Genomic DNA, 11710 nt, shown 5'->3' with positions numbered 1-11710 from the left:
GTCGCTCGCTGCGCTGCCCTGTGCGGTAGCCCGACATTTTGCCGCAGCGAGCGGCGAATAGGGATTTCCCTCGTGCAATCCAGTCTATAGAAAAAACTTGGTTTTTTTCTCAAGCACCTGCCGTTGTACAGGGCCTAAGGCCTTGTACAATGCTAGGTGTTTAAAAAAATAAATCAGGTTTTTTCTGAAGCACCGATGACTATTTCTACAGAAAAGACGCCTAAATAAACGTTTGCTTTGTATAAATAAGCACCGGTGTTTTAAAAAAATCTAATTTATTTTTCCAAACACCTGTCTTAAGCATCTTGCATTGTACAAGGCCTAAGAAAGCCTTCTGGCGCTCTCAAGCTGGAGTGACAATACGTGCAAATGCAACATGGCCAAGCCGCATGCATGCACGGAATAATTAGGTCGCTCCCATTAGAAGCAAATCGACCCTTGATCACGGCAAGCAGCACTAGCCATGCATCAATGCCGTCAAGTGGTGCGCGGTCCACATGCATGCCATCCTGCCGATCAATTCGGCACCCACACAGCTGGCACGTCCCACCCCACCCCGCGCTATAAAACGCTTCCCACTGAAATCATCACACCACACCGCACCACCCTGCCATGATCAACACACCACACACACCTGAACAACATTCTCCTCTCCTCTGCACACAAAGGAACGAGCAATATTCAGTATGGAGTGCATCGTGGAGCTGCAGCAGGAGCGGGAGCACTGCGTCACGGAGGTACCGGAGGTCGATGGCGCCGAGCTGCTCCTCGAGCTCCTGGACGCGTCGCTCGCCGCCGAGGAGGAGGAGGAGGCGGCGGCACTCGGCGGCAAGCACCACCAGCTCGGCTTCCCGGCCGAGGACGTCGGCGAAGGCTGGGTCGACGACGGCCTACAGGAGCTGAACTCGATCCACCCGCACCAGGAAGCGGGCTGCGAGGACTGCGGGCTCGACGGCATCGTAGTGTCCGGCTTCGACGGCTGCGGGTGCTCGCCGGGGCCGTACGTCCTGGACGACGTCAGCAACGCCGTGGGGTACTGGGCGGAGGAGATGGAGGGCGCCGGCTTTGGCTTCTTCAACGGCGACTGCGTGGGGGAGTGGTACTCGGACGGCATGGCCGTGGAGTGGGACGAAGGGAGAAGCTACTGCTCCTTCTACCCATCCTACGGCGCCGAGGCGTCCGCGGAGCAACCGTACATCAGTCCATTGTGGGAGTGAACGTAGTCTCTATCGTGACAAAAAAAATCTAGTAGTCTGGCTAGAAGTGTGTGAGAGACTTTTTTTTTAGCTAGAAGTGTGTGAGAGACTTTTTTTTAGCTAGAGGTGCGTGTGAGCCCTTTTTTTTAGCTAGAAGAGTAGAAGTGTGTGTGAGCCTTGTTTTTTGAGCCAAAAGTGTGTGAGCCTTTTTTATTGAGCCAAAAGTGTGTGTGAGCCGTGAACAGTGTCTCTATCTAGTAGATACCCGTGGGCCATGGTAGATTGGCCCGTGGGCTTTGCATGTCATGTCTGCATTTTGCGAATTTAGCACGACCTGAATTTGCTGAAGAGAGCATGAGGCCCTCAGGTTATCTGGGAAACAATGGCGTGCAGAGGGGCGCCGAGGATCTCCACATCCAACAGTTCGTGGTGGCATCAGATGCTAAACAGATTATCAGAGACATCGAGCAAGGCAACTATGGAAAACATGCAGTCATCATTAGAGAGATTAATGATCATAGTACTTCTTTTTCTTGTAAATTTATTTTTGAAGGTCGAGGTAGCAATGTAGAAGCTCATGGTTTAGCTAGATATGCTTTGAATTTAGTTTCTAGGCATCATGTGTGGTTTGGCCAACCACATGACGATAACGTTATCCCACATTTTTGTGGACTTTGATTAATAAAATTAGGCCTTACCCCTAGGAAAAAGGTGGACTAATTTAGTTCTGCTTGCGACCGTGTCAGAGTTATTTAATACTCCCTTTATAAGAAATATAAGAGCGTTTAGACAAATAAAGTACAGAGGGAGTAGATTGCTTATATCTGAAATGAGTACGAAACTGTTGATTGGTTGCTTATTTGTTTGCAGTTGACAGTTCTGTTATTTTCTTGGGCATGATTTTTTTCGAAACGGAGGCAAAAGATTTGCCCTATCCATTAAATAAGGAAAGAATAGAGTTTAGAGTGTTTTACAAACACCCATAAAAGGCATGACAATTACTCACCTGGTAACAAATTCCCTAGTTTCTTAGCACCCATGGTAACCCAAAGCTTGGCCTCCTCCAAGATGATGTTAAGGAGAATAGGCGGTGGCATGCTTTTGTGACGAAACACTCTAGCATTTCTTTCATTTCAAATGGTCAAAGAGACAAGCATGGTAAGGGAGGCCATGGCAATGCCAAATAGGATTGCTATTGTCGGTTCTCTTGTCCCACTACTCGTTGACGGTTTCGTCAAGGTGCCACGTAGAGATATCCATGTGATATAAGCCACCCTTCTCGATGATGGCCCTCCAAAAGCCTAATCGTGTAGCAGCACTTGAAAAAAAGGTGAGCACCTGTTTCTCGCTCCCTCTTGCAAAGAGGGCAAAGGTCACAATTTGGCCACCCGTGCCTCTCCAAGCGATCGGCGATCCAAATCCTATCTTGCAATGCCAACCCAAGCAAATAATTTAATCTTGGGAGGAGCCCAAACCTTCCAAACATGCAGTCAATGGGAGAGAGGGTCAAGCCAAGGAATTGATCCTTGAATGCGGTGGCTGCCGTGTAAATTCCATCATTCGCATGTTTCCAAACAATTTCATCTTCGACTTGTTCATCAAGGTGGAAGTTATGCACAAGCATCCAAAGAGTGAAAAATTCCCGAATGTGGTCACCAGAGATAGCAGTGTTGTGGCAGATTTTGAGGATCCATTCATTCCCTCTAAAAGCCTCGTGCACCTTTCAATTCTTCCGTCTCGATGCCTCGTAGATTAGCTGCGCAATACCCTTGGGCTTGCGCCCAAGAAGCCAAGGGGCGTCCCAAAACGGCGTTCTTGCGCCATCACCCACGGTGATAGTGGTAGAGGCATAGAAAAACTCTAGGTCATCCTCGGTGCACGGGTTGCCAAAACACACCCAAAGTTTGTGGGGCTACGTCCATTCATACCAAAGGCAACGTAGGCGCAAAGCACGTGCAAACTTGTCTGTATTGAGCACTCCTAAACCACTGTACTCCTTTGGTCTGCACACCACTTTCTAATTAACCTTGCAATTGGCTCCTGTTGTTTTATCCGTGTCGGACCAAAGGAAAGCCCTCTCAATTTTGTTTAGGTTATGAAGTGAGCTAGGCGGCACGATGAGAGGCACGATGAGAGGCGTGATAGAGTACACCGCTTGAGAGGAGATAACTGTCTTGACGAGGGCCACTACAAAGATAGGGCTGTGCACCAAATCATCGAATGGAAACTGTGAAGGTTGGAACCGCGGGGGGGGGGGGGGGGGGGGGGGGGTAACTGTAAGTTTCATCGGCCCTCCAACCACATGGAACAAGTAAAAAGTTACAAAGTTAAGTGAAGCATCGTGACAAAAGGATAAAGCTAGTACAAAAAGAAGCATAAGCCCACATATACATTTACTGAGAAACAAAGGAAGAATACATACAACAGTTCTGCTAAATCAGTACGAGGATACAAAGCAAGAGTTGTGCTTAGGTGGTTTCCCAAAAAACTTTCCTAAAAGATGATGGCTCCAAAACTAAACTGAAAACGGATCTACGTACACAAGATGCAATGCTACACACGGAATTTACAACGGAGGCACACTTCAGTTTTTTCTTCACAGTAAAAAACCCAAAACTGAAATCGATATGCAAAGAATGATACACAGGTCAATGGACAAGAAAAAAGAAGAACAAGAGAAAAAAAAAGGCATGGACGGTTTCATTCATGCATTTCATGATGCCATGTTTCCCTTCCAGGTCAATGATGCAGCGGCGGGCTGCGCGGAAGGGACATGCGATGATCGCTCAGCTCATGAGCTCCTTCTCCGCGCGCACCGGGGGCGGCCCGCCGTGGTCGGAGGCCGCGCCCGCACCGGACGACATCCTGAGGTTCTGCTGCTGGTACACCTGCCGCAGCCTCTCGATCTCCTCCTTCAGCGCCTCTTGATGAGCTGCAGATCAAGACGATTTTGGTTATTCCTGACGAGTCATGCAGGATGGAATTGTGAGTTTTCTGACGGAGTAGGAAGGAGTACTGACCGTCCTTGAAAAGCTTGTCCTGCGCCAGAGCTGCGATCCGCTGCTTGAGGTGGCTGTTGCCGACGGTGAGGATCGTCCGCTGCTGATCCAGAAACGCCACCCGGGGAGACAGCACGGAGACCTCGTTCTGCAGATCAAACCATCGAAACGTAACGTGAGATTACTTCAGATGACGCTAGTAGCTAGAGTAGTTAATTAGTTTTGACTGAAGACTTGTCAGATTAACTCCTGGGTTTGCCCCAAACATCCTCTCTTCTCTTTTTGTGATGTCTCCATGTGCACACCCAGCTTGTGATAGAATACACACACATACACAGCATATGCCCTTAACGTGCGGCGCATGCAAGTGGGTACAGTAGGGTTGTTAAATGATACCAGTGCACTAGCGCTCACATCATTGCTTAAGACAATAATCAGATGTGGCACCACTCACTACTGGGTGGGGCCGGGAGGCGCCTGCGCCTGCATGTGCCGTACCACTCACTGGCCGTGTAATTGGAGCGGGAGAGGAGAGGGACCGCCACTCCGTGAGATGCGAGCACGCAGCGCCATGTGCATTTGGATCACGCGAGCCACCTTGGTTGGTAGGTACCGTACATCGCTGTGCGTACGCACGAGAGGGGAGCCTACTGATGATCGATCTCATTCATGATCCCACCCCACCCCACATGGGTTCTCCCCAACATCATTTTGCTACCTTGCGTGCCAGCCAGCCTGCACCTTCGATCTAACCCTCTAGTGCACGCGGCGATTGATACGTTTTGTGTCATTGTGTGTGCACGAGCGAAAACATCTGTATATGGGTACGTCGTGGCATGTCGTGCGTACACGCCAAATTAATGGGTACGCACGTATACATCGCCCTGCCCTGCGAGCGCGAGCGACGTGCACATTTTGTGACACAAAACCACACAAGGTCGAGTGTGCGCTAGCTCTTGCGCATGCATGCACGCATGACAAGAGCGTACATGAGCTGCATGCATGCCGAAATTGTGCTTATGCCTTATGGCCGTGTCTACGGAATTTCCTTAGCATCACGTAGCTAGCGTACATAATCTATGATCTACTGCTACTCAGTTTTCTACTCTGCTTTCTTGCAAAGGGGTGTTGGGCGACAAAATTAAAGGTCGGAGGCATGCATGAAGTAGAGTGAGTGGCGTACGTGTTGTCAGCTTTTTAAGTATAGCTCCTAGAACTGAGATCCATATATTTCGACTAGCCAACTCTTTTTTTGAGACATTTTGGACTAGCTAACTAGAATTGAGTAGCACTAGCTCGCCCTTTATTAAGCTCAGAAGTTATGAGTTTTGCACGTACTAGCTCATTAGACTGTTCTTAGCGAAGCAATTACTACTAAGCTAGCAGCAGGTGAGAGTATATGTACCTGCAGCGTTGTGACGCACCGCTCGAGCTCGGAGATGTACTGCAGCTTCCTCACCCGAGATCTCTGAGCCGACTGACGATTAGCCAGTATCCTGGAAACACATAATTCGGTCGGTCCATGGAGATCGAGCTTGATAATCAACACATTAATCAAGGAATCGCATCCATGCATGCATGCATTGGCATTGCGTGCGCACCTCTTGACCCTCTTGGGGTCGCGGATCGTCTCCGTGGACGAGGTCGGCGTGGCATGCCCCGGCCCCGGCTCCTCCGGGTTAGCATCGTCGTTGTGCCCGTCGTCGTACCGGTCCTTGCCATGCTTGTCGCCGTCGCTGTCGCTGGTGCCGTTCTCGGACCCCGGGGCCGTGGACCCGCCCTCGTCGGGGAACATGGACATGAGCTGGTCGTCGTCGAGCCTGTCGAAGTCGCCGGCCCCGCCGCAGCCCCCCGGCGCCATCTCCACGAAGGCCACCGAGTCGCTGAGCGACCTGCGGTGCGCGCCCCGGCGCGCCGCCGCGAACTCGGCGAACTCGTCCGCCCACACCGCGGCGGGCGCGTGGCCGTGGTGCTCCACGCCGGCGCCGGGCCAGTGGTGCGCCCCGGTCGGGATCTTGGGCGGGAGCTGCGCCATTATGCCCGAGAGGAACCCGGCAATGCGCAACAGCTAGCTAGCCGCTACCTCTCCTAGCCACGCCAAAGCTAGCTAGAGTTGCGTAATGCGGTGTGCCGGCGCGCGTAGAGCTTTGTTTTATACTGGCCGAGGCTGGCATAGAGAGTAGCCTTGGCTGCTACACTTGCTGCGCCTTGTTGAGATGGGGGATGGAGATTGATGGGAATTGGAATCGGGGAGTCACATGGGACGAGACTTTTGGAACATGAGGACAGCCTGAGCCAGCTAGCTCGGCCGGAGGGGGTGGTGGTGGTGCGCGCGGGAAGGAAGGAAGGGAGGATGGATGGATGGATCGTCGAAGATGGTGGGGATGGACGGTTTTAAGCGGGGCGGTTTTTAGTAGGTGGGCAGGAATCCCCATCCACGTGCCGCTGTCGATCTATCCACCCGTCCGTCCGTCCATGGATCTCATTCTCCCATCATTGCCTCTTGCTAGCTCGCTGCCTGTGCATATATGGCGAGAGCTGCAAGTAGCCGTCGCTGTCGCCTAAAACGGGCCGGATGTCAGCAGCGGCTAGATCTGATCTGCTGCGTGCGTGCTTTGAATTAATGGCATGCAGCTGCTGATCATTACGATTACGAGCGGGAGAAATTGACCATTCTTCTCACTCGTTCGTTCGTCCATGGCTAGTACGTACGTGGTTTCAGACTCCATTGGCATGGCTCGACCGTGTCAGACATGGGAATGGATGGAAAGGAAGAGGCAGGAAAGCGTGTCAGCCTGCTGTCAGGTTGGTTTGCACCGGAAAGCTGCGTGCGCGCGTATCATTTGGTCAGAAAACGGGCATGTTCGCAAATCCTCGGGATCAGAGATCTCACCGCGTCCAATTCTAGTTCCATGTTACGCGGGAATCTTCTGTCCTCTCTTTATCACGACACCTTCTACCACCCTTCCTCTTTGTTGATAATATACTACTACTCCAAAGAAGTCCAGTGACTTCTTTACGCAAGTAACCTGCTCTGTCTGTAAGGATGTTGCGCTGCATATCTCTGGTCTTGCAAACGAAAGGCAGGATCGATCGACCTCCGTGCTGATGAAATGTTTAAACAGCAGGAAGAACAAGTAGGCACGCATTTGAGATGTGCTAATCAAGTGATCTCCATTCTTCACTGACCTCGATGCACTTGTTTCTAATTGAGTACCAACCGTTGTGCTATGACAGGAAAGGTCTCGGGTAGACCGGCTGGGGTGGAAGCGGTGTTGGAGGCTGTTGGCTAGGCCGAACCATTCTGAGGGTTCGGTGGAACGGTCGTCCTCAAACGTCGTTTATTTTTTTGAAGGCATTTCGGAAGATGTTGCCTTCGATCTTCCCAGAAAGAGGACATGTTAGGTGCCAGTTTGTGGTTCTCGGCATAGTTTTTCTCATAAACCGGGAACCTCTGTCTTTGCATTTTCTCTGTTAAAGTAATTGGCAGAGCTCCTGCCATGCACGTCAGTATAATAATAATATATTGGTGTCTGGTTTGTGTCCAATTCTTCTATACGATGTTTTTTTACTATGTGTAGGAATTTGGTAATTGTTTGGACGTTTGTCAAATTTTTTGATATGCATGTTTCCAATATAATACTCTGTACCAAAATATAAGACTTTTTAAGGCTAAACTAGCATACACAAACATCTTGGATTTTGATACTAAGGGAGTATATTTCTTGTGACTATTACCAAAAATATAAATAACTGAAATATTGTCGCACAATAACTACAAACTTGTAAAGTTCACCCAAATTTGAAATTTGTGAGAAGATGTAAGGTTGGTTTGGGCACAAACAAATGCAACACAAACATGACGACATGCCCAACCCAATGGTCCCTTTTTTGTTTTTCCTTTTGTTTATTTCTCATTCACCTTTGTTTTTGTTATTTTAGTTTTCTTTTCAAGAAATGCAAAAAAAGTGAAGTTCAAAAACCAATCACATTTAAAAAAACATTTAATTATCCAAATTTATTAAGAAATATCCACAAATTTCAAAAATGGTCGTGCCTTTCGCAAAACTGTGTAAGCTTTTAAACAAATGCAGATTTTTTACTTTTAAAAAAATAAATGTTTTACATGTTTTTTATGGAAAACGGAAAAATCATAAGAAATTTTTGGTATATAAGTTTAGAAATATTTCAACATGTAAAAAATAGTAAAACTAAAACAAAAAATAAAAAACAATGAAGGAAACAATCAATTGAATATTACGGACGAACTAACAATTACTGTGCCTGACCACTACAGACCTTTGTTTAAGGTGAGACTTTCACCTGCCTCAGAGTAAGCGCGGCGCGGCTGAAGGGAGTTCCTATTTGGCGCGTGACGCGCTGGCGAACATGCCAGCGCACAGCCCCCCTCTTCCGCTCCCAGCGTCCTTATTGGCTCGCCCATGAGCGGGGATGGCTGCCTCAGTTTTTAATTTTGTTTTCTTTTAGTTTTTTCTGTTTCTATTTTTTTTCTTTAATGTAATTCAGAATTTTAAAAAGTCCAAAATTTCATAAAAAATAATTTGAAAAAACAAATGTTCCAGAAAATCATAAAATGTTCGTCGCTTAAAAAAATGTTTGTGTATTGAAAAAATGTTCGTAAATTCAAAATCTATTCATGAATTTGAAAAAACGTTCAACGATTCAAAAAATGTTCACTGAATCAAAAAATATTTGTGATTTCAAAAATAAATGTTTGCTTATTCAAAAGTTGCTCCCAAATTAAAAAAATATTCACCCATGCAAAGAACTTGTTCACGAGTTCCAAACAAATATACACAATTTCAAAAAAATGTTCAAGAATTCAAAATGTTCACAATTTAGAAAAATATTCACAAATATTAAAAAAATGTTTGCATATTCAGAAATTTGATGCTTTTTTTTGAATTTGATGAAAAAAATTGAATCGAATATTGCCTTCAATCTTCTCGGGGAGAGGGCATGTTTGGCGCCAGTGGTCTGCTTGTGGTTTTTGGCAAGGTTTTTCATAAACAGGGAAATTCTGTATTTGTTTTTCCTCTCTTAAAGAAATTGGCAGAGCTCCTGCCATGCACGTCAGAATAATAATAATACACTGGTGTTTAGTTTGTGCCCAATTCTTCTATACAATGTTTTTTTACTGTTTGTTGGAATTTGGTAATTATTTGGACATTTATCATTTTTTTTGATATGCCTATTTCCAATATAATACTCTGTACCAAAATATAAGATCTTTTGAAGCTAAACAAGCATGCAAAAACGTGTTAGATTTTGATACGCAGGGGGTATAATTTTTTGTTAATGTTACAAAAATTATAAATAACTAAAATATTGTTGCTAAAAAACTACAAACTTGTAAAATTCATGAAAATATGAATTTTCGCCTGTATTTTTTCTAAGTTTTTTTTAGAAGATGTAAGGTTGGTTTGGGCACATACAAATGCAACACAGACATGACCATGGGCCCGAAGTAAAAATAAACATGGCGACATGCCCAACCCAATGATCCTTTTTTTTTGGTTTTCCTTTTGTCTACTTCTCATTTACCTTCCTTTCTGTTCTTTTAGTTTTTCTTTCCAACAAATTGCAAATAAGTTGAAGTTCAAAAACCATTCACATTTTAAAAAACATTGAATATCCTAATTTATTAAGAAATATCCATAAATTTCAAAAAATAGTTGTCTTTTGCAAAAAATGTGTAAGTTTTCAACAAATGCAGTTTTTTACTTTAAAAAATAGATATTTACATGTTTTTAATGGAAACGGGAAAATCAGAAGAAATTTTTTGTATTTCAATTTAGAAAAATTTCAATATATAAATAAGTGCTGGAAAATAAAAATAAAAAACAACAAACAAAACGAGCAATATAATGTTACGGACGAACTAACAGCTACTGTACCCGCACACTACAGAAATTCGTTTAAGGTGAGGCTTTCATCTGTCTCGCAGTAAGCGGGGTGGGGCTGAAGGGAGCTCCTATTTGGTGTGTGGCGTGCCGGTTAACGAGCGTTTTTTTGGGAGCATCGCAACGATCAACGTCACTTGGCACACTTTTAGTCATTTGCCACGTTTCGCACTTTGGGTACTCCTTTTGGATTTTATTTTTTATTTTTCCACACGTGTTTTCGGCTATTTAAATGTTTTTTTGGGGTTTTTTCCGACATTTTGGTTTTTCACCGGTCTTCCTTAGTTTTTTCACAATTTTTTTTTCAAAATTTCTTTCTCTGCGAAAAAAATGTGTTTTCTTTTTTTTCCCTTTCAAGAGTCACAATTTTGTTTTCGCGAGAGGCACGGTTTTGCTTTCGCGAGAGTCACGGCCATGCCTCTCGGAAACGAAAAAAAACGAGTTTTCTGGTTTTTTCTTTCACGAGAGTTACGGTTTTGCTTCTGCGAGAGGCACGGTTGTGCTTTCGCAAGATTCATGGCCATGCCTCTCGAAAACGAAAAAAACACGTTTTTGTTTTTTTTTCTTTCGCGAGAGTCACGGTCTTGTTTCCGCGAGAGGCACAATTGTGCTTTTGCGAGAGTCACGGCCGTGCCTCTCGGAAACGGAAAAAAACGCATTTTCTATTTTTTTCCTTCGCGAGAGTCACCTTTTTGCTTTCGCGAAAGGCATGGGTGTGCTTTCGCGAGAGTCACGGCCGTGCCTCCTTGGAAACGAAAAAAAACATGTTTTCCCTTTTTTTTTTTCTTCCGCGAGTCATGGTTTTCCTTCCATGAGAGGTACGGTTTGTGATTTCGTGAGAGGCACGGGCATGCCACTTTCAGAAAGGGAAAAAACCTGTGCTCCCGGTTTGGTTTTTTCGTCTGGTTTTTTTCGGCCGGTTTTTCCATGAAAAAAAGTTCGTCAAAACCTATCAACATGAGATCTAGTTTTGAAGATCTCGACGCGAGGAATCCAACGTTGAAAACGTTTGAGATTTGGACACACGGTTTGAGAGATAAAACATTTTGAATAAACGGATCTACGAAAAAAATAGAAAACTCCCAGATTGCGACAAGTGACGCGTTGCATGTGCGCCACTTGTCGCAACCTGGAGAGTTGAAGTGATCTATGCAACGAGTACTCCTCAACTAATGATTTCGACATGTTAGCACACAACCCCCTCCTCCCCTCCCGCGCGCCCCTATTTGGCTTGGCCCATGAGCGGGGATGGACGCCGCAGTTTTAAATTTTGCTTTGTTTTGTTTTTTTGTTGTTTTTGTTGTTTTGTTTTTATTTTATCTTATTTAAAGTAATTTCGAATTTTAAATAGTCCCATATGTCATAAAAAATAATTTTGGAAAACAAATGTTCCAGAAAATTATCAAATGTTTGTGGTTTAAAAAAATGTTCGTAAATTAATAATCTATTCATGAATTTGAAAAATATTTCGTCAATTCAAAGTTGTTCTCTGATTCAAAAAATGTTTGTGTATTCAAAATTGCTCCCAAATTTCAAAAAATGCTTGCCCATGCAAAGAACTTGTTCACGCGTTCCAAAAAATGTACACAAT

General features: G+C 45.3%; 2 protein-coding genes across 2 annotated transcripts; one reads left to right on the top strand and one right to left on the bottom strand.

The window, feature by feature from the left end:
* Positions 1-601: 601 nt before the first annotated feature.
* On the top strand, positions 602-1438 carry LOC125548622 (uncharacterized). Its single transcript, XM_048712189.2, has one exon. It carries the CDS (start codon positions 687-689, stop codon positions 1215-1217), a length of 531 nt encoding a protein of 176 aa, XP_048568146.2. The 5' UTR covers positions 602-686; the 3' UTR covers positions 1218-1438.
* A 2117-nt stretch (positions 1439-3555) lies between these two features.
* On the bottom strand, positions 3556-6554 carry LOC125544776 (basic leucine zipper 6-like). Its single transcript, XM_048708528.2, has 4 exons — positions 5797-6554; positions 5601-5691; positions 4217-4343; positions 3556-4128 (listed from the first exon to the last, which is right to left on the bottom strand). The coding sequence occupies exons 1-4, from the start codon at positions 6228-6230 to the stop codon at positions 3983-3985; spliced, it is 798 nt and encodes a 265-aa protein (XP_048564485.1). The 5' UTR covers positions 6231-6554; the 3' UTR covers positions 3556-3982.
* Positions 6555-11710: the final 5156 nt, after the last annotated feature.

The sequence above is a fragment of the Triticum urartu genome, chromosome 3A (genome assembly GCF_056163025.1).
Source record: "Triticum urartu cultivar PI428250 chromosome 3A, HENAU_Tu73, whole genome shotgun sequence".
Lineage (NCBI taxonomy): Eukaryota > Viridiplantae > Streptophyta > Magnoliopsida > Poales > Poaceae > Triticum > Triticum urartu.
Note: the sequence above shows the minus strand (reverse complement) of the source record. Positions and strands in the feature narration are given on the sequence as shown.

Bases quoted from the DNA above. Each gene is read 5' to 3' on its own strand.
- LOC125548622 (XM_048712189.2), top strand. From the start codon at position 687: ATGGAGTGCATCGTGGAGCTGCAGCAGGAGCGGGAGCACTGCGTCACG.
- LOC125544776 (XM_048708528.2), bottom strand. From the start codon at position 6,230: ATGGCGCAGCTCCCGCCCAAGATCCCGACCGGGGCGCACCACTGGCCC. The intron at 4,344-5,600 runs GTACATATACTC...TTTGATCTGCAG, and splicing joins GGTGCGTCACAACGCTGCAG to AACGAGGTCTCCGTGCTGTC. The intron at 4,129-4,216 runs GTCAGTACTCCT...CTTGATCTGCAG, and splicing joins GGACAAGCTTTTCAAGGACG to CTCATCAAGAGGCGCTGAAG.